The sequence below is a fragment of the Hylobates moloch genome, unplaced genomic scaffold (genome assembly GCF_009828535.3).
Source record: "Hylobates moloch isolate HMO894 unplaced genomic scaffold, HMol_V3 SCAFFOLD_12, whole genome shotgun sequence".
NCBI lineage: Eukaryota > Metazoa > Chordata > Mammalia > Primates > Hylobatidae > Hylobates > Hylobates moloch.
The window spans coordinates 76,286,947-76,308,638 of record NW_026652287.1 but is presented as its reverse complement, the minus strand read 5'-3'; the positions used below and the strand labels follow the sequence as shown (position 1 = coordinate 76,308,638).

General features: G+C 37.6%; 2 protein-coding genes across 8 annotated transcripts in view; both read left to right on the top strand.

Moving 5' to 3' along the window:
- The window catches only part of OSBPL8 (oxysterol binding protein like 8), a 215,130-nt gene extending 207,063 nt beyond the window's left edge, over positions 1-8,067 (top strand). For all 6 annotated transcript variants that reach the window (XM_032170793.2, XM_032170792.2, XM_058424619.1 and 3 more), the window contains 3 exons: positions 5,146-5,251; positions 7,235-7,337; positions 7,933-8,067. In XM_032170793.2, the coding sequence (XP_032026684.1) occupies positions 5,146-5,251; positions 7,235-7,337; positions 7,933-8,065 (342 nt within the window). In that variant the 3' untranslated portion in view covers positions 8,066-8,067. The remainder of the gene's footprint in view (positions 1-5,145; positions 5,252-7,234; positions 7,338-7,932) is intronic.
- A 7,430-nt stretch (positions 8,068-15,497) lies between these two features.
- Positions 15,498-19,406, top strand: BBS10 (Bardet-Biedl syndrome 10). Of its 2 annotated transcripts, none has more exons than XM_032170791.2 (2): positions 15,498-15,749; positions 16,125-19,406. In XM_032170791.2, the coding sequence occupies exons 1-2, from the start codon at positions 15,553-15,555 to the stop codon at positions 18,100-18,102; spliced, it is 2,175 nt and encodes a 724-aa protein (XP_032026682.1). In that variant the 5' UTR covers positions 15,498-15,552; the 3' UTR covers positions 18,103-19,406. The 2 variants fall into 2 exon arrangements, with proteins under 2 accessions (XP_032026682.1, XP_058281902.1); XM_058425919.1 differs by having other exon boundaries at positions 15,506-15,749; positions 16,212-19,406.
- The last annotated feature ends 2,286 nt before the right edge of the window (positions 19,407-21,692 follow it).

Sequence of the window (21,692 nt, the reverse complement as noted above, 5' to 3'; positions counted from 1 at the left end):
TGTAGGTACCCGAGGGAATCTCATGGTCTGTGGTTTGCAAAGACCATGGGAAAAGCACAGTATCTGGGCCAGAATGCACTGTTCTTCACAGCACAGTCCCTCACTGCTTCCCTTGGCTAGAGGAGGGAGTTCCCTGACCCCTTGCACTTCCTGGGTGAGGCAACACCCGACCTTGCTTTGGTTCACTCTCTGTGGGCTGCACCCACTGTCTAACCAGTCCTAATGAGATGAGCCAGACACCTCAGTTGGAAATGCAGAAGTCACCCCCCTTCTGTGTTGATCTTGCTGGGAGCTGCAGACTGGAGCTGTTCCTATTCAGCCATCTTGCCAGCCACCAATTTATTTTTTACAAAGATATCAAGTCCACCCAGTGGGAAAAGAACAGTCTTCAACAAATAGTGCTGGGATAACTGGATTCCCACATACGAAAGAATGAAGTTGGACCTTAGACACTATATGTAAAAATTAACTCAAAAATTAACTCAGAAAGTTAACTCAAAATGGATCTACAACCCAAAATTGCGGCTAAAACCATAAAACTCTTAGAAGAAAACTGGAGTAAATTGTTATGACCTTGTATTTGGCAATGCATTCTTAGATATGACACTAAAAGCACAAGTAACAACAATACAAAGAGATAAATTGGACTTCATGAAAATTTAAAACTTCATGCATCAAAGGGACACCATCAAGTAAGTGAAGAGTCAACCTACAGAATGAGAGAAAATATTTGCAAATTATTTCTTAATTTAGTTTTTGAGGAACTGTCAAACAATTTTCCACAGCGACTGCACTATTTCCCATTCCCACCAGTAATGTACAAGGGTTCTAATTTCTCCACATCCTCACCAACACTTTGTTATTTTCCTCTTTTTAAAAATTATTACCCCTCTAGTAGGTACGAAGTAGTACCTAATTGTGGTTTGGATTTGCATTTGCCTTCTTACTAATGATATTGAACATCTTTTCATGTGTTTGTTGGCCATTTGTATATCTTCTTTGGAGAAATATCAAGTCCTTTGCCCACTTTTAAATTGGGTTGTCTTTTAAAGTCAGGAGTTCTTTATATATTCTGGATATGAGCTAAATATAGGATGACCACATGACCCAGCAATTCTACTCCAAAAGAATTAAAAACGGGTACTCAAATTGATTCAAGTGCAGCAATGTTCATAGCAGCATTATTCATAATAATCAGAACATCAAAACAATCCATGTGTCCATCAGCAGATGAATGCATAAAGGAAATGTAGTATATATATACGATGAAATATTATTCAGACACAGGAATAAAGTTTTGTTACATGCTACAACATGGATTAACATTGAAAATATTATTCCAAGTGAAATAAGCCAAACACAAAAGGACCAATATTGTGTGATTCCACTTATGTAAAATATATAGGATAGCAGATTCCTAGAGACAGAAAGATTAGAAATGGTTACCAGAACAAGAGGAAAAGGAAATGCTTAATTGCTACAGAATCTTTCTTGATGATGATAAAAATGTTTTGGAATTGTGATGGATGCATAACATTGTGAATATAATTAATACCACTAAATTGTACACTTTAAAATGGTTAAAATGATATGGTTTATTTTATGTATCTCACAAAATTTTAAAATTCAAAAACTTTAAAAATTATATTTCTTCTTTTAACAACCCTACCATGATAGAGACACACAAGGCATCTGTATTTTCTCCTAAAGGTATACTTTACTGATCACAGTAAATCTTTGTATGTCTCTAGTTGTATTTCTGACTTCCCTTGTTATTTTAAATAAGCTTCTCACAGTGTTCATCAGTCTCCAATTTGAACCTACTCTAGAAATGTGGATTTCTATTTTAAATGTTATAAAATTTTAAGCCTCCAGCATTTGAAGTAGGAGTATGGGCCAAACCTGCTTGCTTATTACATATTATAGAAATTTTAATTTTAAATACCTGAATAAGATTTTGCAAAATTATTTCAAGAAATAAGTAATTGAGAATACTTCCTGTTACAATGGTGAACAAGAAAGAACCGAGTTGTTGACCACTGGTTCTCTGTTTTTCCAAGCATGAACATTACCTTGTGATAGGGTTTGGCTCTATGTCCCCATCCAAATCTCATCTTGAATTGTACTCCCATAATTTCCACATGCTGTGGGAGGGACCCAGAGGGAGATAATTGAATCAAGGGGATGGTTTCCCCCATGCTGTTCTCATGGTAGTGAATAAGTCTCATGAGATCTGATGGTTTTATCAGGGGTTTCCGCTTTTGCATCTTTCTCATTCTCTTTTGCCGCTGCCATGTAAGAAAGGGGGCCTTTCGCCCTCTGCCATGATTATAGACCTCCCAAGCCATGTGGAACTGAACGTCAAATTAAGCCTCCTTTTCTTCCCATCTCGGGTATGTCTTTATCAGCAGCATAAATATGGACTAATACAGTAAATTAGAGTGGGGCGCTGCTAAAAAGATACCAAGAAATGTGGAATCAACTTTGGAACTGGGTATCAGGCAGAGTTTGGAACAGTTTGGAGGACTCAGAAGAAAACAGGAAAATGTGGGAAAGTTTGGAACCTCCTAGAGACTTGTTGAATGGCTTTGACAAAAATGTTGATAGTGATGTGAAAAACAAGGTCCAGGCTCAGATGGTCTCAGATGGAGATGAGGAACTTGTTGGGAACCGGAGCAAAGGTGACTCTTGTTATGCTTTAGCAAAGAGACTGCTGACATTTTGTCCCTGACATAGAGATTTGTGGAACTTTGAACCTGAAGGAGATGATTTAGGGTATCTGGCAGAAGAAATTTCTAAGCAGCAAGACATTGAAGAGGTGATTTGGGTGCTGTTAAAGGCAGTCTGTTTTAAAAGGGAAACAGAACATATAAAAGTTTGGAAAATTTGCAGCGTGACGATGCAGTAGAAAAGAAAAACCCATTTTTTCAGGAGAAATTCAGCTGGCTGCAGAAATTTGCATAAGTAACAAGGAGCCGAATGTTAATCCCCAAGAAAATGGGGAAAATGTCTCCAGGGCATGTCACAGGTCTTCATGGCAGCCCCACCCTTCACCGACCTGGAAGCCTAGGAGGAAAAAATGGTTTCATGGGCTGGGCCCAGGGTTCCCATGCTGTGTGCAGCCTAGGGACCTGGTGCCCTACGTCCCAGCCGCTTCAGCCATTGCTAAAAAGGGCCAAGTTACAGCTCTGCCCATAGTTACAGAGGGTGCAAGCCCCAAAGCTTGGCAGCTTCCACATGGTGTTGAGCCTGTGGTGCACAGAAGTCAAGAATTGAGGTTTGGGAACCTCCACCTAGATTTCAGAAGACGTATGAAAACGCCTGGATGCCCAGGAAAAAGATTGCTGCAGGGGCGGGGCCCTCATGAAGAACCTCTGCTAACGCAGTGTGGAAGGGAAATATGGGGTTGGAGCCCCCAAACAGAGTCCCTACTGGGGCACTGCCTAGTGGAGCTGTGAGAAGCGGGCCACCGTCCTCTAGACCCCAGAATGGTAGATCCACCAACAGCTTGCACTGTGCACCTGGAAAAGCCGCAGACACTCAGCCCCAGCCCGTGAAAGCAGCCAGGAGGGGATACCCTGCAGAGCCACAAGGGTGGAGCTGCCCAAGACTATGGGAACCTACCTCTTGTATCAGCATTATCTGAATATGGAACATGGAGTCAAAGGAGATCATTTTGGAGCTTTAAAATTTGACTGCCCTGCTGGATCTGAGACTTGCATGGGCCCTATGACCCCTTTGTTTCCAAATTTCTCCCATTTGGAACAGTTGTATTTACCCAATGCCTGTACCCCCACTGTATCTAGAAAGTAACTAGCTTGCTTTTCATTTTACAGGCTCATAGGCAGAAGGGACTTGCCTTGTCTCAGATGAGACTTTGGACTGTGGACTTTTGGGTTAATGCTGAAATGAATTAAGACTTTGGGGGACTGTTGGGAAGGCATGATTGGTTTTGAAATGTGAGGACATGAGATTTGGAGGGGCCAGGGGTAGAATGATATGATTTGGCTCTGTGTCCTCACCCAAATCTCATCTTGAATTGTACTCCCATAATTCCCACGTGTTGTGGGAGGGACTTGGTGGGATCTCACCTTGAATTGTACTCCCATAATTCCCACGTGTTGTGGGAGGGACTTAGTGGGAGATCATTTGAATCATGGGGGCAGTTTCCCCCGTATTGTTCTCATGGTAGTGAATAAGTCTCACAAGATCTGATAGTTTTATCAGAGGTTTCCACTTTTGCATTTTCCTCATTCTCTCTTGCTGCCACCATGTAAGAAGTGCCTTTTGCCATCTGCCATGATTTTGCAACCTCCACAGACATGTGGAACTGTAAGTCAAATTAAACCTCCCTTTCATCCTGGTCTCGGGAATGTCTTTATCAGGAGCATAAAAACAGACTAATACATCTTATCTTTCTGATTCTAGTTTCTTCTCTTGCATTTAGGTTTTTAAGTTTAATACTGAACACCAAAATTACAAATCTATTAATAGGATAGAGTCCAAAGTTTATTATTCTAAGGAAAATTCAGTCATAGTTGATGGTTTCATATACTTTTGAATCTTGTGCATCCACTTAAATGCTTTCAGTAAGTTTAAATAATGCTCTGCAAAATAATGGTATCATTTTTATTTATTATAAGATACTTTCTGTACTACCCAGATGTGATTAAAAGTAAATAAATAGTTTTACTGGAAACCCAGCATTGTTCAATGGGAATGTTTCTGACATTGGGAACAAGATAAATATGATTTATACACACTATTATTTAACATTCTACTAGAGATACTGGCTGGTTCAGTCAGAGGTAGGGGGATCTATATTCATATTTGTTTATGTATACATAAAAATATCCCTGGATATAAACTAATAGTGATGGGTACCTATTTAGTGGGAAAGAGACTGGGTATACTCTTCATTGTGTATTTTACTTTTTGACATTAGTGCCAAAGTACTTCCTATTAAAATAAGATCATTTGATTGCATAAGTGCATCACATTTGTTAAATTTGAGTTAGACTATTTCATCATTGTCTTTATTTCTGAATATCATGCCTATGTGCAGATAATTTTGACAGTTGTACACAACTGGTCTTTAGTCCAAAATACAGTGCAAATTCACAAAATAGTTATTTTTTTCTTTAGGTTAGCGTCCCCAAAATGAAACATAAGCCAACCAGGCAACAGAAGAAAGTGGCAAAAGGCTATTCCTCCCCAGAACCTGACATTCAAGACTCCTCTGGAAGTGAAGGTAAAAATATTTATTGCAGACTAATGAGAGTCTAATTTTTTAAATTACTACACAATTTGATATGAATATGGTTTTTCATATTAACTCAAGAAGTTATGTGAGTTTTGGTCAGGGCAGGGTTGAGGTATAAAAGCAATTCTAGATCATAGATAAGTTGTGAGACCAGGGCTCAAGGTAAAGAAACAGAAAATGAAAAAGGGGAGACATCTAAATAAAAACCACACTCTAGGCAGGGTGTGGTGGCTCACGCCTGTAATCCCAGTACTTTGGGACGCCGAGGTGGGCAGATCACTTGAGGCCAAAAGTTCAAGACCAGCCTGGCCAACATGGCGAAACCCCATCTCTACTAAAAATATGAAAAAATTAGCCACGTGCGGTGGTGCACACCTGTAATCCCAGCTACTTGGGACGCTGAGACACGAGAGTTGCTTGAACCCAGGAGGCAGAAGATGCACTGAGCTGAGATCGCACTACTGCACTCCAGCCTGGGTGACAAAGTGAGACCCTGTCTTAAAAAAAAAAAAAAAAAACCACACTCTAGTAGTAGCTACCTCTTATGCCTTGTTAACCTCTGAAAAATTGCTGATGGTTCCCTAGACTGAATTCAGAAGCGTTTGTTGAGCTTTGAGCTCAGTTCCATGCTTCAAAAATGTTTTTCATTTCCAGAATAAATTACTGTAGTGTTTGGAAGTGACAGACAATAAAAATATAAAACTTAGGACCTGCTAGATTAAATTGTACTCCATTCTTATTCGAGTCAAATAACGTGTAAACTATCTTGAACTACAATGAGATATAGTCATGAAAGGATTAAAGTGATGTTTGTGACATTATGACAAAAAAAAAACTTTAAGCCATAATCTCTACTGAGTTTACACTGAACTAGGGAGCTCATTTTAACCTATAAAGATAACACTAGAGGTGAATAAATGGTAGATTACTAAGAAATTAGATGACAAGTGATAAAGAGTTTAAAGGAGAGGGAGCTCAATTCAGTTTGAGGGAAAGTTCTTAGAATCCTCATGAATTATTAGGATTTCTAATGGATTATAGCAATCTAAGCTTAGGGAGTGGGGCAGGGGTAACATACTAGAGTAGTTAGAGGAATGAAACGAATAAAGGGTTAAAAGCAGGAGTCACGTGGCATACCAGTGTGTTAGAAGAGAGTATTGGTTGTATTGTTGTTATTACCATTTTATGAGAAAAGAAACTGAGACACAAGTTAACCTGCCTAAGGTCACATACCCCGTAAGTAGGTATATGTATGTTATATATGCAGATTTTTTGGCTCCTTAATTCACCGTGTCATCCACTTTACTACATTACTATAATGTATCAGCAGACATTTATTGAGTAATTAATTTGTGCCAGACTGTATGTTAAATACACCTTACAACAACCGTGTGAAGCTTGGTATTATTATCCCTATTTTTAAAAATGAGAAAGCTAAGACTTGTAGAGAGGTTAAGTAGGATCTGAACAAAAATGGAAAGGAAAGAATGCATATGAGAGGGAATTTGGAAAAACATGTACAGCTTGCTGATTGGCAGTAAAAATTTGCAGAAGTGGTGTCGAAAGGGATTTAAAGTTTGGGTAACTAAACACTAACAATAAAAAATTGAAAAAAGGGCTCAAGAAGCTGACTTCAGAGGTAGGCAAATGGGCAAGGAACAGAAGAGAGTAATACCTTCCTCAAGTTAATATATATTTTCTAATGAATTATTTCTGTTTTAATTAGTTAAAAAATAAAACTGGTGCCATCCAAAATTCAACTAATGTGTACTACTTTAAATATATTTGTAGTGTTCTAGTATTGCAGTGATGTGTTTGAAACTTCAAAAGTGCAGAATATTCATATTACTACTATGCTAATCTCTAGGCTACAAAAACAAATGCCCAGGAAAATTTTTATTACATGAGACACATTAAATTGAACTGTAGATTATTTTTATAGTTTCAACTTCATTCTAAATGTCTTTTTAGCTCAATCAGTAAAACCAAGTACAAGAAGAAAGAAAGGAATAGAACTGGGAGACATTCAGAGTTCCATCGAATCTATAAAACAAACACAGGAAGAAATTAAAAGGTAATAATATAATGACAGTGACTATTCATTTGAGACCAAGGAGTAGTTAAGAATCCTGTTATATGGGAAATCATATGCAAACTTCATATTTTTATAACATTTAGCTAAGCTAAAATAGAATGTTAGTCTCTATCACCTGATGTTTGACACTTATGAAATTCCTCCAGCACTACAATACTTGGGAAGGAAGGAGAGGTTGTTTTTTCTCTGTGAGGGTAGAATTGGAATCACTTTATTTTACTCCTGTAGCATGCTAGGAATGTAGCTGGGTTGCGTGTGGAGGTGGGATTGTTTCTGAGAAAGTCAGTTAACAAAGGCCTCTATAGTCCCCTCTGTGCATGGCTGTTATTTCATTGGAATGCATCAGTTGAAATATTGAAATACATCCATAACAGTGGGTAAATATTCACTCCCTGAGCCCTTAAGTATTCCTCTTTGCAGTCCCAGATCCCCCCCTTCCACATACCACCCCATGACCCAGCAACTAAAAATTATTAACATTAAATGCTCTGTGACTGTTTAATATCAAATTGTGGGCTCTATGCCAACATTTCTGGCAAATCATTATAAAATTTGTTGTTGCTTATTTTTGTAGAAATATTATGGCTCTTCGAAATCATTTAGTTTCAAGCACACCTGCCACGGATTATTTTCTGCAACAAAAAGACTACTTCATCATTTTCCTCCTGATTTTGCTTCAAGTCATAATAAACTTCATGTTCAAGTAGAAGTTCTCTACCATTGAATCAGTGAACTAGAAAGATCTGATTTGGCCTGGGACCAGTGTTCAAGTTGGTTTGGTCTTTATTAAAAATCACAATATTCCGAAAACAAAAAAAACTAGGAGATAAATGTAGAGGTATTGACTTTTTGTATCTTTTATCTTCACACTGAAACAAGAGCTATCCTATTTGATTATTAAAGTGAGCTACGTGTTAAGTGCCAGGACATTTCTAGCTTTTGTGAGAATGTGTCTACATGTGAGTATAATAAACCCACGTGTATACACAATTGTCTCTTATGTACTCTTACCTGACAGTAGTCTTTGTATTCTATAGTATGTTCTGAGATATAATGTTAACATTGTTCATAACAAAAAATGCTATCAATATTATAATTATGTGTAATCTGTTTTCTTCATAAAACAGGCACAAAACTTTTATCAGTAAGGAATTACAGATTGAGAAATGATGGAATAATAGACATAATTAATTCAATACACTACTGTTAAAATCATTTGCAAAGCACTCAGCTCAATTATCTTTTAGAAAGAAAGAAAAAGTATGAATGGTCAAAATGAATACATTGAGAGAGATAAATGGCAAATTGCTTTTTTAAAAGTTTACAGAAGATTTTTTTTAACCCCTAGAATTTGATATTTATAGATCCAGGTAAATATATATACTTACGTGTATATCAGTATAAAAACACTGGTGTGCAATTAATTGGATTGATTATAATACCACCTTAAGCACTTGCTGAAAAAAGTGTGGTCAAAATTGATTGCTGTCCTTTTGTCTTATTTTTGTTTTTCTTAAGTCAGCTGGTTCATAACATAGGCCAAATTCTAGAGGTGTTTATAGGGCATTTGAAGTGCTGATAATTCATGTTTTTTCATTATGAAAACTTATTTTAGCTTTAGACGCTAGTGTGTTCAGTGAATAAGTAGAATATAAAAAATTATAACCAGTATTTTACTTCAAAAGCCAAAAAGAGAAAGGCAATAAGAAAAGACACTTTGTGATGGCCTTTATGTGTACATTAAAATTGGTTTCTGTAAAACGTGCAATAAGTTGAGTATCTATGAAGAGTATCAAGTTCTGAAGTTTAATTTTTTTATTATCCTCCTCTTCTTAGTAACTTCTTTCTGTGGCAAAACCACAATTCTTTAAGATTCCTGTTGTTCAGGCTAAGGCAAACTTTTTTTGTTTGTTTCTTCAGTTTAATATTTTGACTTTATGTTTTTACATAAATATTTATATTCCTTGAAAGCAATTTTTGCCAAGGTAGTTAAGTTTAGGAATATGTTGTTCTAAAATATGTCTTGGAATCCTGAAAGTATAGATTTTGAAATGTTTTTTAATGAAAATGGTCAGAGAGAATAATTGCCCTGACCACATTTGCCTTTCAGTAGGAGGAGGCTGTGAAATAGTAAAATTACAATTGTTTATGCCGTGATAAATACAAGATTGGTAAATAAATACATTGATTGGTAAATTATGAGAATCAAAATGATAAAAAGAGCCTGCTTTTTTTCCTAACCAATATAGCTATCTTAAGTATCCTTAGGTTTCTATGAAGAACCATTTCCCATGTTTTGTTGGCAAAATAATGCTGTATTCCATATGTACATGTGAAATGATGTTTTAAATTGATAAAAGCATAAATAAGATCTACCTATACCCAGTATTTTCATGATATTAGAACAAATGGATTTTTGGTTATATTTTATATTTGTCAATATAATTTTTGTATTCACATTCTGTTACACTTTGCCTATTCATTGATATATGATATTCTGTAAATATTGTAAAATTTGATCTTTTTTATGGTTTAAATTAGTTAATTACATACAAATTGGCTTATCACAAAAATCATCATTAAACCTTGTTAACATTTTGTATTGGTGACCCACCTCTTAGGACTTTGGTCTTATCCATGTGTATGTTGTTTTCATTTGGTCCAAATAATATTTTATTTGTATGGGTATCTTCTAAGACTAAATAGGTAGTCATGTTCTTTATTTTTAAAATTTCTTTTTAGAGCAAATGTTATGGGTTCTTACCCAAAGAGTCAAAAACTATTTCTTAAGAAAGAGCAGGGTTATTAATGACTGTTCTTTATACACTAAAAGCATGCATCTAATCTAATAGTCCTCTTATTATGCTTTTAGTTGTATGAGTTTCTTTCTATGAACTGAACACAAAACTCAGGAATTGGTGGCTTAATTTTAGATCAGTGCTTGTGCTAGGCTTAGTTATATGAATCTTTATAACACATAATTACTAACTTTGTAGCCATATATGTAATTGACTTTGAATGTTATTTACCTGAAATTAATCTTCCTTCACACATGGATTCATAATGTGATTTATGGTTCCCAGTTGTCTGAGAGCCTCATGAGGGTTTCTAGGATTTATGACCTTATGACCAGTTTTTTTCATTTACCAAGATTTTATTTTCCTACATGAAAATTTAATTGAGTAATAATTATTCACATGTGCATTTTCTTTTTAGCAGTTAAATGTACTATGCCATCATCCACCATTTAGTAAGATGTAGCTGGCCCAGGACATGTAAAAAAAAAAAAAAACAACAACAATAACTAGGGCATGTGAAATGTTAAGTTACAGCAATAGATATTTTACTTGTATTTCATGTTAGTACTTTTTTGTTTTATATCACTTATAAAGGTACAGTGTACTCTTTGTCACAGCTCAGTTGGTAACTGCATTCCATTGAAAAGTTGGCCTTGTAAAATACAACTCTCATTTAATATTCATGCGTTTGTGCCTTTAAGAAAATATTTTTTGTCATTTTTTGTGTTACAGAACTATAATGTGATTCAAGGTGTTTATAGGCTTGTCATAAAAGGGTCATTTCTGTGTGTCACTTTCTTTTTATATAGCTATGGTATATTTAAACAATAATGCTGTCTTTTATAGGAGTTTGTCTATTTACCTATTCTTCACTCAGACATTGATGTAGACTTGTCAGATTATTCTGAGTATTGTTAACAGTGCCTTTTCGACGGAATTCACACTTTTTGGCTGTCACCTTGTGCCATATACACACAAAATTTTGTGGAAGGCAGTTTTAACTTTCTGAAGAATATCTGTCAAAATTTAAGAAAACAAATGTATAAAATTCCATTTTTTCCAGTGTTTAGCATTTCTAGTAAGCAGTGAGGTTGTTTGATATACAGTGATGATGGTATTATTGATAAGCCATACATGAGACTGCAGATTATATTGAATCATATTAAATCTACAGAAATAAAATATTAGATTTATATCAAATTTTCCAATTTGAACCAGTGGGGAAAATCCCACAGAAATCAGTAAGTTTACATTTCAATTTCTATCTTATTTGACTAAGTGGAAGGAGATTCTTTAAAATATATAACCTGCCATTATGTAATTTGGTTTCATTTTATTCTACCTGTTGTGTGAGTTTAGTATATTTAATTTACTTTTTGTTACTCTTTACATACTGTTTATTTTTGTTACAGTTTTTAATTGAAGATGGACTGTTAAAACTGTATAGGACCAGTGTCTTATTAATATGATTAATATATTTAGAAGAGCCACATGAAACCCATGACAAAATGAATGTGAATATTCTTTCTAAAAATTTAGAAAATGTTATCTTTTTGCATTTATTATGTAAAATTGTTTTACAGTATCAAAATTTTTCATTTAAAGAAAAAAATGCCATGAAACATTTGAACTGATGAGCCACAGAACTTCAGTTGAAATTTTTTTCATTTTTTAGCATGCTAAATATACATCTGAGTTTAAATATTCTGTTTAATGGCCATTCATAAATTCAAGCACTACCACTGGTCAGTTTTGTGTGATAGAATAAAAATATGTTACCTGCAGTGTAAGTACAGCACACTGTCAAATTCTTTTCCTTAAGGTGCACAGTAAATGTACAGATAGTTATAGGCCACTGTTTTGTAATGTAGTACATTTCTAATCTGTTATTCCTAACCTATTATAACTGTTTGCAGAAAGAAAAGAATTTTTTCTAATAATCTGTAAAATTATGCTAACTTCTATAAGTAGGCTTCTAAATAAAATTTTTAAAAAGAGCAAATGGTGATCAAGTGACTTTTAATACAATATGATGACTAAATTAGTGCTAATTTGTTTTAATCCCCCCTTTTGGAGGGATAGGGATAGCTGCAAAGGATGGCAAAGGGCTTGAAAGGGATTCAACAGTGAGAATCCCTGAAGTATGCTTTGCTTGGTGCCTTATATTCAGTCTTCTCGAATCCTCTATGAGAACCTTAAGTGGAAGTTAGCCAGATTTTATACATGAAGATGCTGAGGCTCAGAGAGGTTGAAAGTCTCCAAAAGCTACAGAGTAAGAGTGGTAGCCGACTCTTACTTTAAAAGCACAAGTTTGAATCTGTATCTCCATGGTCCACTTAAATAGAACTCTAATAGCACTTCACTTCTAAATGTCAGGAATATAATCCACTGCTTGAATCTATATTGAATAATGTAACTCCATTGTTATGAGTAGCACCACAGAAAAACCCTACTATTAAACATATACGAAATCCATATGAAAGGGTTTCCCCCCCCTCAGATCACCTATTAGTCCATACTGAGTCAACATCAGATGAGTTCCGAGACATCATTCCTCTCTGGTTTTCCCCCACCCTCCTTTCTTCCCATTCTTGCTCTCTGCTCAGGGTCCAGTTGCTTCTGGCTGCCATTTGGTTTGGTTTTATTAATTGGAGAGAAAAAGATGGGAGGGCCTGCCGGTTCCTCCTATCTTGTTCATAGCAATAAGGATTAAGGAAAACGGCCCCTCATTGTCCAACCTCATGAAATATCTACAAGATCATTTTCTTGCTAATATTGGCATGCTTTGACTCTACATGATGTATGTTGTGCTATTATGCTAGTTGCATCTTCTGCATCTCACAAAATATCACTTGGAATAATAAACCAGAGAGTGGTGACCTACCACAGTAATTGGGTGGGTGTGTCAGAGGCATCTGAACCAGAGCAACTCCATCCTGAATAGGAGCTGGGTAAAATGAGGCTAAGATCTACTAGGCTGCATTCCCAGATGATTAAGGCATTCTAAGTCACAGGATGAGATAGGAGGTTGGCACAAGATACAGGTCATAAAGACCTTGCTGATAAAACAGGTTGCAGTAAAGACGCCAGCCAAAACCCAGCAAAACCAAGATGGCCACGAGAGTGACCTCTGGTTGTCCTCACTGCTATACTCCCACTATCACCAAAGACAGTTTACAAATGCCATGGCAACGTCAGGAAGTTACCTTATATGGTCTAAAAAGGGGAGGCATGAATAATCCACCTCTTGTTTAGCATATCATCAAGAAATAAGCATAAAAATCGGCAACCAGCAGCCCTTGGGGCTGCTCTGCCTATGGAGTAACCACTCTTTTATTCCTCTTTCTTAGTAAACTTGCTTTAACTTTATGGACTCGCCCTGAATTCTTTCTTGCATGGGATCCAAGAACCCTCTCTTGGGGTCTGGATTGGGACCCTTTTCCTGTAACAGGTGTAATATAAATATTTGTTGAGTGCTAACTATGCCAGGCACTATGCAAAGTGTTTAGTGAACATTCTCCACCTCCTCAAAACCTTTTGAGATTTTTATTTTATATATGTTATCTCCACTGGTTTTTTTGGCAGGGATTGTTTTGTTTTGAGACAAGGTCTCGCTCTGTTGCCCAGGCTGGAGTGCAGTGGTGCTATCTCGGCTCACTGCAACCTCCCTTCCCGAGTTCAAGCAATTCTCATGCCTCAGCCTCCAGAGTAGCTGGGATTACAAGCATGGTCCACCATGCCCAGCTAATTTTTGTATTTTTAGTAGAGACGTGATTTTGCTATGTTGGCCATGCTGGTCTTTAATTGTTGGCCTCCTGTGATCGCCCACCTCAGCCTCCCAAAGGCCTGGAATTACAGCCATGAGCCACTGTGCCAGGCCCATTGTTTTTAAAGATGAGAAAAGCAGAGATCAAAGAGGTTACTTGGTGAATGCCACAGGTAAGGAAATGACAGCAAACCCAGGTCTGAATCCAAAGCCCATACTCAAAAGTGCCTGTGTTTTAGGCCAGTCAAGGTGGCTCATGCCTGTAATCCTAAAACTTTGGAAGGCCAAGTCGGGAGGATCACTTGAGGCCAGGAATTCAAGATCAGCCTGGGCAACATAGGGAGACCCTGTCTCTACTAAAAGAGAACATAACCAGGCGTAGTGAGGCACAAAGCGACTTGAAGGCTAAGACAGGAGGATCATCAGCTCAGGAATGCGGAGCTGCAGTGAGCTATGATCGTGCCACTGCACTCCAGCCTGGGCGGCAGAGTGAAACTTCATCACTTAAAAAAAAAAAAAAAAAAGTTGTAATATAAGAGACAGTATTTTCTGTTTTTGGATTATATACAATAATCCTTGGCCATGTGTTTTAAAGCATACTGTTGATCACCAATGTGATTAATGGATTTAAATCTTCACATCGGCCCGGCGCGGCGGCTCATGCCTGTAATCCCAACACTGAAAGGCCATGGCAGGTGGATCATTCAGGTCAGGAGTTCAAGACCAGCCTGGTCAACATGATGACATCCCCATCTCTACTAAAAATACAAATATTGGCCGGGCACAGTGGTGTATGCCTGTAATCCCAGCTACCTGGGAGGCTGAGGCACGGGAATCGCATGAACCCGGGAGGCAGAGGTTGCAGTCAGCCGAGATTGCGCCACTGCACTCTAGCCTGGGCGACAGAGAGAGTCCATCTCAAAAAATAGAGTCTTCGCATCATTTCTGCTTAATATATTTGTGGTGTCTATAGAGTTTTATTGTGATACCTGAGTCTAGGAAATGTGGTAAAGCCTCTGCAGCAGACATAAGGCCTGCAATTCATGGCTGTGGCCAGGCTGTCCTCACCTGTCCTGCATCTACAAATTATTTCCGTTATGGTAAGGAGAGCAACTCGTGGAGAATGTGTACAGAACATGCGTGAATCCAAGGCAGAGGTTTTGCCCCGGAACAAGCAGCTTCTGGCAGGGGATGAAAGCCAGCAGAGTTCCAACCGGGGTGCCCTCTCCTTCACGCAGGCCCCACTACCGTGTGGACTTAGGAAGAAAGTTTCTCGGGAGACTACGGGATTTGGGGGCAGCGGACGCCACTAGAGGGAAATGAATTAACCTAGGGAGCCAGAGAAGGGCTTAGGGTTGCCGCTCCAGGCACAGCTGCTGGAAATCCTAGTCTTTTTTTTCTGTCTTCGCGGACAACGGGCCAGCTCACCCCACCTGGCAAAGCTGCAGGGCTTTTCCACCAAGCAGACAGAAGGGCAGCCCTCTCGCCCAACCAAGAAGCCGTGCTATCGCCGCTTCGGCACCTGGCTTCCGGGTTTTCTCCCCGCCTATTCCGTTTCCGGCCGTTCCCACCCCTGTTTTCGGTCGGCCCCGGTGTTCTGCAAGCTGGTCAAAAACGGGAGGCGGCGCAGATGTTAAGTTCTGTGGCCGCCGCAGGGTCTGTGAAGGCGGCGTTGCAGGTGGCCGAGGTGCTGGAAGCCATCGTGAGCTGCTGCGTGGGGCCCGAGGGACGGCAAGTTTTGTGTACGAAGCCCACTGGCGAGGTGCTTCTCAGCCGGAATGGAGGCCGCCTCCTGGAGGCGCTACACTTAGAGCATCCCATAGCCAGGTACCCGCGTCCTACACGCTACCCCGTAGCCGGGCACCCCAGGCAGCCTCTGTGGAGCTCTTGTCCCATCCTGAGGTGATACGTACTTAGGAAAGACTGGCCTCGGGTGAAACCGCTGTATGCTTGGAATTAGAGCCCTGCCCAAGGGAACACTCCTGCACCCCAGATCTTATCAACTCCCAAGACCACTTCTCCCCACTCCACCCAACCGTAGAATCTTGGAATAGGGCAGAGTTTTTTCCAAGAAAGGAAAAAACTAAGGATGTATCAAAGGAACAATATTCTCATTTTATGCTTATGGCTGTGTAAACATGGTTTTAAGATGTGAGAAGCCAGCCTTCTGAAAATGAGTTGCTTTATTTCTTTTTTGTACAGGATGATAGTGGACTGTGTTTCCAGTCATCTCAAAAAAACAGGAGATGGTGCAAAAACATTTATTATCTTTCTTTGCCATTTGCTTAGAGGACTTCATGCAATCACAGACAGAGAAAAGGATCCTTTGATGTGTGAAAACATTCAAACCCATGGAAGGCATTGGAAAAATTGTTGTCAGTGGAAATGTATTTCCCAGGCTCTCCTAACGTTTCAGACACAAATATTAGACGGTATTATGGACCAGTACCTAAGTAGACACTTTTTGTCTATCTTTTCGTCTGCTAAAGAGAGAACATTGTGTAGGAGCTCTTTAGAGTTGCTCTTAGAAGCATACTTTTGTGGAAGAGTGGGAAGAAATAATCACAAATTTATTTCACAGTTGATGTGTGACTACTTTTTCAAGTGTATGACTTGTAAAAGTGGGATTGGTGTATTTGAGTTAGTGGATGACTATTTCGTAGAGTTGAATGTTGGTGTCACTGGCCTTCCTGTTTCAGATTCCAGGATCATAGCTGGTCTTGTGCTTCAGAAAGATTTTTCTGTGTACTGCCCAGCAGATGGTGACATAGGAATGGTGATAGTAACAGAAACCATTCAGCCTCTTTTTTCCACTTCTGGATCAGAGTTTATTCTAAATTCAGAAGCACAGTTTCAGACATCTCAATTTTGGATTATGGAAAAGACAAAAGCAATAATGAAACATCTGCATAGTCAGAATGTAAAATTGCTCATATCTAGTGTGAAACAACCAGATTTAGTTATTTATTATGCAGGGGTGAATGGCATATCAGTGGTTGAGTGTTTATCATCAGAAGAAGTTTCTCTTATCCGGAGGATCATTGGTCTTTCTCCATTTGTACCACCACAGGCCTTTTCACAGTGTGAAATACCTAACACTGCTTTGGTGAAATTTTGTAAACCTCTTATCCTTAGATCCAAAAGATATGTTCATCTAGGCTTGATAAGCACGTGTGCATTTATACCACACTCTATAGTTCTTTGTGGACCAGTGCAGGGTCTCATTGAACAACATAAGGATGCTTTACATGGAGCATTTAAAATGCTTCGGCAATTATTTAAAGACCTTGATCTAAATTACATGACACAAACCAATGACCAAAATGGCACTTCAAGTCTTTTTATTTATAAAAACAGTGGAGAAAGTTATCAAGCACCAGATACTGGTAATGGCTCAATACAAAGGCCTTATCAGGACACAGTTGTAGAGAACAAAGATGAATTGGAAAAAACTCAAACATATTTAAAAGTACATTCTAATTTGGTAATTTCAGATGTAGAATTAGAAACATATATTCCATATTCAACCCCCACACTGACACCAACAGATACATTCCAAACAGATGAAACGCTGAAATGTTTGTCTTTGGAAAGAAACAGGCTAACTGATGATTATGAACCATTACTCAAGAACAATTCCACTGCTTATTCAACAAGGGGAAACAATAGAATAGAAATTTCTTACGAAAATTTACAGGTCACAAATATTACTGGAAAGGGAAGCATGTTACCAGTGAGCTGTAAGTTACAGAATATGGGTACTTCCCGGATTTACCTTTCCTCATCTATGCCAGCTGGTTGTGTTTTGCCAGTAGGTGGTAATTTTGAGATCTTGTTACATTACTATCTTCTCAATTATGCCAAAAAATGCCATCAATCAGAAGAAACCATGGTTAGTATGATAATAGCTAATGCACTTTTAGGCATTCCCAAAGTCCTTTATAAATCTAAAACAGGAAAGTACAGCTTTCCACATACATATATAAGAGCTGTCCATGCACTGCAAACCGATCAACCCTTGGTAAGCAGTCAGACAGGTTTGGAATCAGTAACAGGTAAATACCAGCTACTAACTTCAGTTCTTCAGTGTTTGACAAAAATATTAACCATTGACATGGTAATCAGTGTTAAAAGACACCCTCAGAAAGTTCACAATCAAGATTCAGAAGATGAACTATAACATCAGAAGTTTTTAATTAACCAAACTTTTTATCTAACTCAAGCCAAGTAAAAGCAGGCATGTGACCACTGGTTCCAAAGTCACTTCTACTTAGGAAAATAGTGTAACTTTAAAAGTCTTTAGAAGAAGCACACTAAGGTCACCAGACCAGATGCAAATATTAAATTACTTTATGGAACAAATCTAGAGGGGAAGCCAAGATTTGGCTAAGTGTGTCTGTTTTTTCCCTATTTTATGCCTCCGTGTCTCAGCTCTGTGTTAGCCTGTGTGTTTAGGGGAGGGTGTTTCTTTATAGCTCCTTTTTACTCTTCTGTATCTTTTTCACTCCAGCCCTCCTTCATCGTCACATGTTTAGTTCATAGAATCATTTAATCTCTGGTTTGGGTGGGCTTATTCTAATTGTTTTTAATATTGAATACATTATTTGCATTAATTTTCCCTACTCATACTTTGTAAAGCTGTGAGTAAAAGGCTCAAATTATTTTTTCAAAAAGCATAAAATTAAATTAGCAGTGAGTAAAAGGCTCAAATTTTTTTTCAAAAAGCATAAAATTAATTTTTACTTTTATGTAGTCATTGGTTTATTGCCACTTCGTTTGGAAAACCTTGGATAGATTTTCACCTTCGATATACCTTTGAATATATGTTACCTGAAATATAACTGTGCATTGTGAACTCTTTCATTTCTGTAGTAAAAGATTAATACTAGAAAGGATATACAATTAATACTTTCATTTTCTCCTGACCCCAAGAGCTTGTAAGGATATTTCATGTATTTACTGGTTTTTCTTGTATCTAGTGCATAGCCAGAGTTCCACAGTAACAAATAATTTGACAATTTTTATTTCTAATGTTTATTTCTGTCTTAATTTTTATTTCTAATTTATTTCATTTGCAAATGTTCGTATTTTAAAAGCTTATCAGTGTAAATAATATGATGCATCTTATCATGGACAAGGACAGTGTTTTCTACCTTTATCAGTTCTCTGTAATACCCAAAACAGTGCTGTATTTACTCCAAGTATTCAGAAGTGCTTGTTGAATAAAACAGTGTTATCTTTAATTCATTCCTCTAAATACATGTTTCCAATTTACTTATTCAACAGATTCTTACTTGGGATTGACTGAAGAAAAAAAACTTTAATTACAGTTGAATAAGTGTTGACTAATGTATTTTAAAAACTGTAATATCACGACTTTTTGTATTAAATATAATTCTGGTTTTTTAAACATTTATGCTATATGATGCATTATTTTGTTTCTGTGAATATGGAGAGAATAAATTAGCTCTTTTGCTGAATTCATGGATGAATGAACTTTAAAACTGCTGCATAATTTTTTTCATTTTTTTAAGTTGCCTTTCAGGTCATTTGGTCACTTTGCTTTTTTTGTGGTTGTTTTAAACACTCCTCCATTACTGTAAGCATTTAATGACTTCCAGACATGCCCAGTGCTTTGTATATGATAAGCATTTAATAGATATAGTCACTAGTCCAGGAGCCCTGTTGAGGCAGGATTGGGTCTTTGTATGTTTGGCACTTGGTCTAATATCTTACACACAATAGATGCCTATTGAGGGCCTATTTGTTGAATGAATCAGTCATTTTGTCCTCATAGATGAGATTATAATTTCTATAAACTTTCATGGGCAAAGGATCTATTTTGGGGAGGAGTAGAAAGTGTAGAACAGATGTACGCAAAGTAATCCTTTTTCTTTTCATTAAAAGAAACCCCTCAAAAATAGTGGTAAAACTTTCATGGATTTATCCTTATTTACAGAATAACACTAGAGAGTTTACATCACTGAGTTAGAAAGGAAAGCACTTTTAAAAATGTAATTACCTTATACTTATACCCTCTACCACAAAGGATGTGAAGTGACCTGCAATAAGAACAGACCATCCCCACCCAAGAAAAGGAACAGACAAAATTACAGTAAAATCTGAATGAAAATTAAAGAATCAAGACCAAGGAAAATGTAAAGACAAGTTAAAATCAAAATCAAGATCATGTTTCTATTTTTTACTGCTGCATAATGAATAATCCCAAAACTTAGTTTTTTGTATCATTATGTTATTTACTTGTGGTTCTGGGGGTTGACTGGGCTTAACTGGACAACTTCCACTGCATTCTATTGTTTGAACAGTCATAAGCATCACCTGAGGTTCAAAGGAGAAGAATGCAGGCCCCACCACTCAATGGGAACAGTGTCAGTGTCACATCATAAGAGCATGTGGGATGGGATATGTTGAGGCAGCTATCTTTGGAAAATACAATCTGCTACACCATGGGAGGGAAAAGACAAGTACGCATTAACTTCTCAGCTGCATTTCTTTTTGTTATTAAGTTACATGTCGATCCACCTGCCACAAACACATTTTCTCCAATAACCTTTATAGACCTTCTTATTTTTTCTCATTGGGCCAGCATGAGCCATTTTTATTTTCGAAGCAATAGACACTAAATAGTTAAACTTGAACATCCTTGAACTGATTCACCCAGGGATGCTATTTAATCATGTTGTACAGGAATTGCCATGTTATCCACATTTCAGACTAAAAGGGAAGGGGAAGAAGAATGCAGTTTGAGCCTGAACTTTTATCAGAAATTGCCCATCCCCTCCCAAAAGAAGTAGAATATGTCTTTCTCATCATCACAGCTTAGCAGAGAAAACAAAAACTACAGCTCACAAACCATGTATATGTATGTATATATAGTTATTAATTGCAACTTTGTCATAGCAAAAGATTGCTAACAGCCTAAAAGCTAGATGGATTCACAAAGAGATAGAGGCAATGATTTGGAGGGGTGGGGGAAGAGATACCAATCAATCAGGAGGAGGTAGGAAGATTTCTCATTGTCATTTTGATTTTTGAACCAATTGAATATTACCTATATAAAAATGAAATAAAATTTTAAAACAGATCTAGTGCAAGCACCTAGAGAATACTCTCCAAATAGTAATTAAGTAATAAGGACCCTGATCTAAGGAAATGCAAGATCAGCGTGGAAAAAAAACTGTGAGAGACACCCTGACAAATAAGTAGAACTTTGACAATAAAAGATATACACCTAAAAAAAAAGGAATATTCTCTTAGCTACACCTGGCTTAGGTTTGTCTCACCAGTTCTGGAAATATGAGAACATTCTCACTTGGCAGGCTGCAAAGAGATGTGAGCTGTGGAAGAGGGCCAGCAAGCAGTGCTTCATTCTCGGGGGAATTTCCACAGTGCAGGGTCTGGCTCTCCCTTATGCAGACTCACCATCAGATTTTTGTCAGCACACTGATTATGGCTTTGTCTCAGGGGCTAACTCACACTAAGCTTGTGAATGTGATAAATTTATTTACAGTGAGAACTCTACCAGGAACTAGAATATTCCAAGTCCATATGGCCAATCTTTCCTTTATGTGTGGATCTCTATGGGAAGTCAAACAATAATCAGGTGCTTGCTCAGTAAGCGTGGAATCAGAACAAGAGAAATCAAATGAAATGTATGGTCCGTTTGACTTCCTCTTTTCCTAATTGAATACCCTTTATTTCCTTCTCCTGCCTGATTGCTCTGGCCAGAACTTCCAGCACTATGTTGAA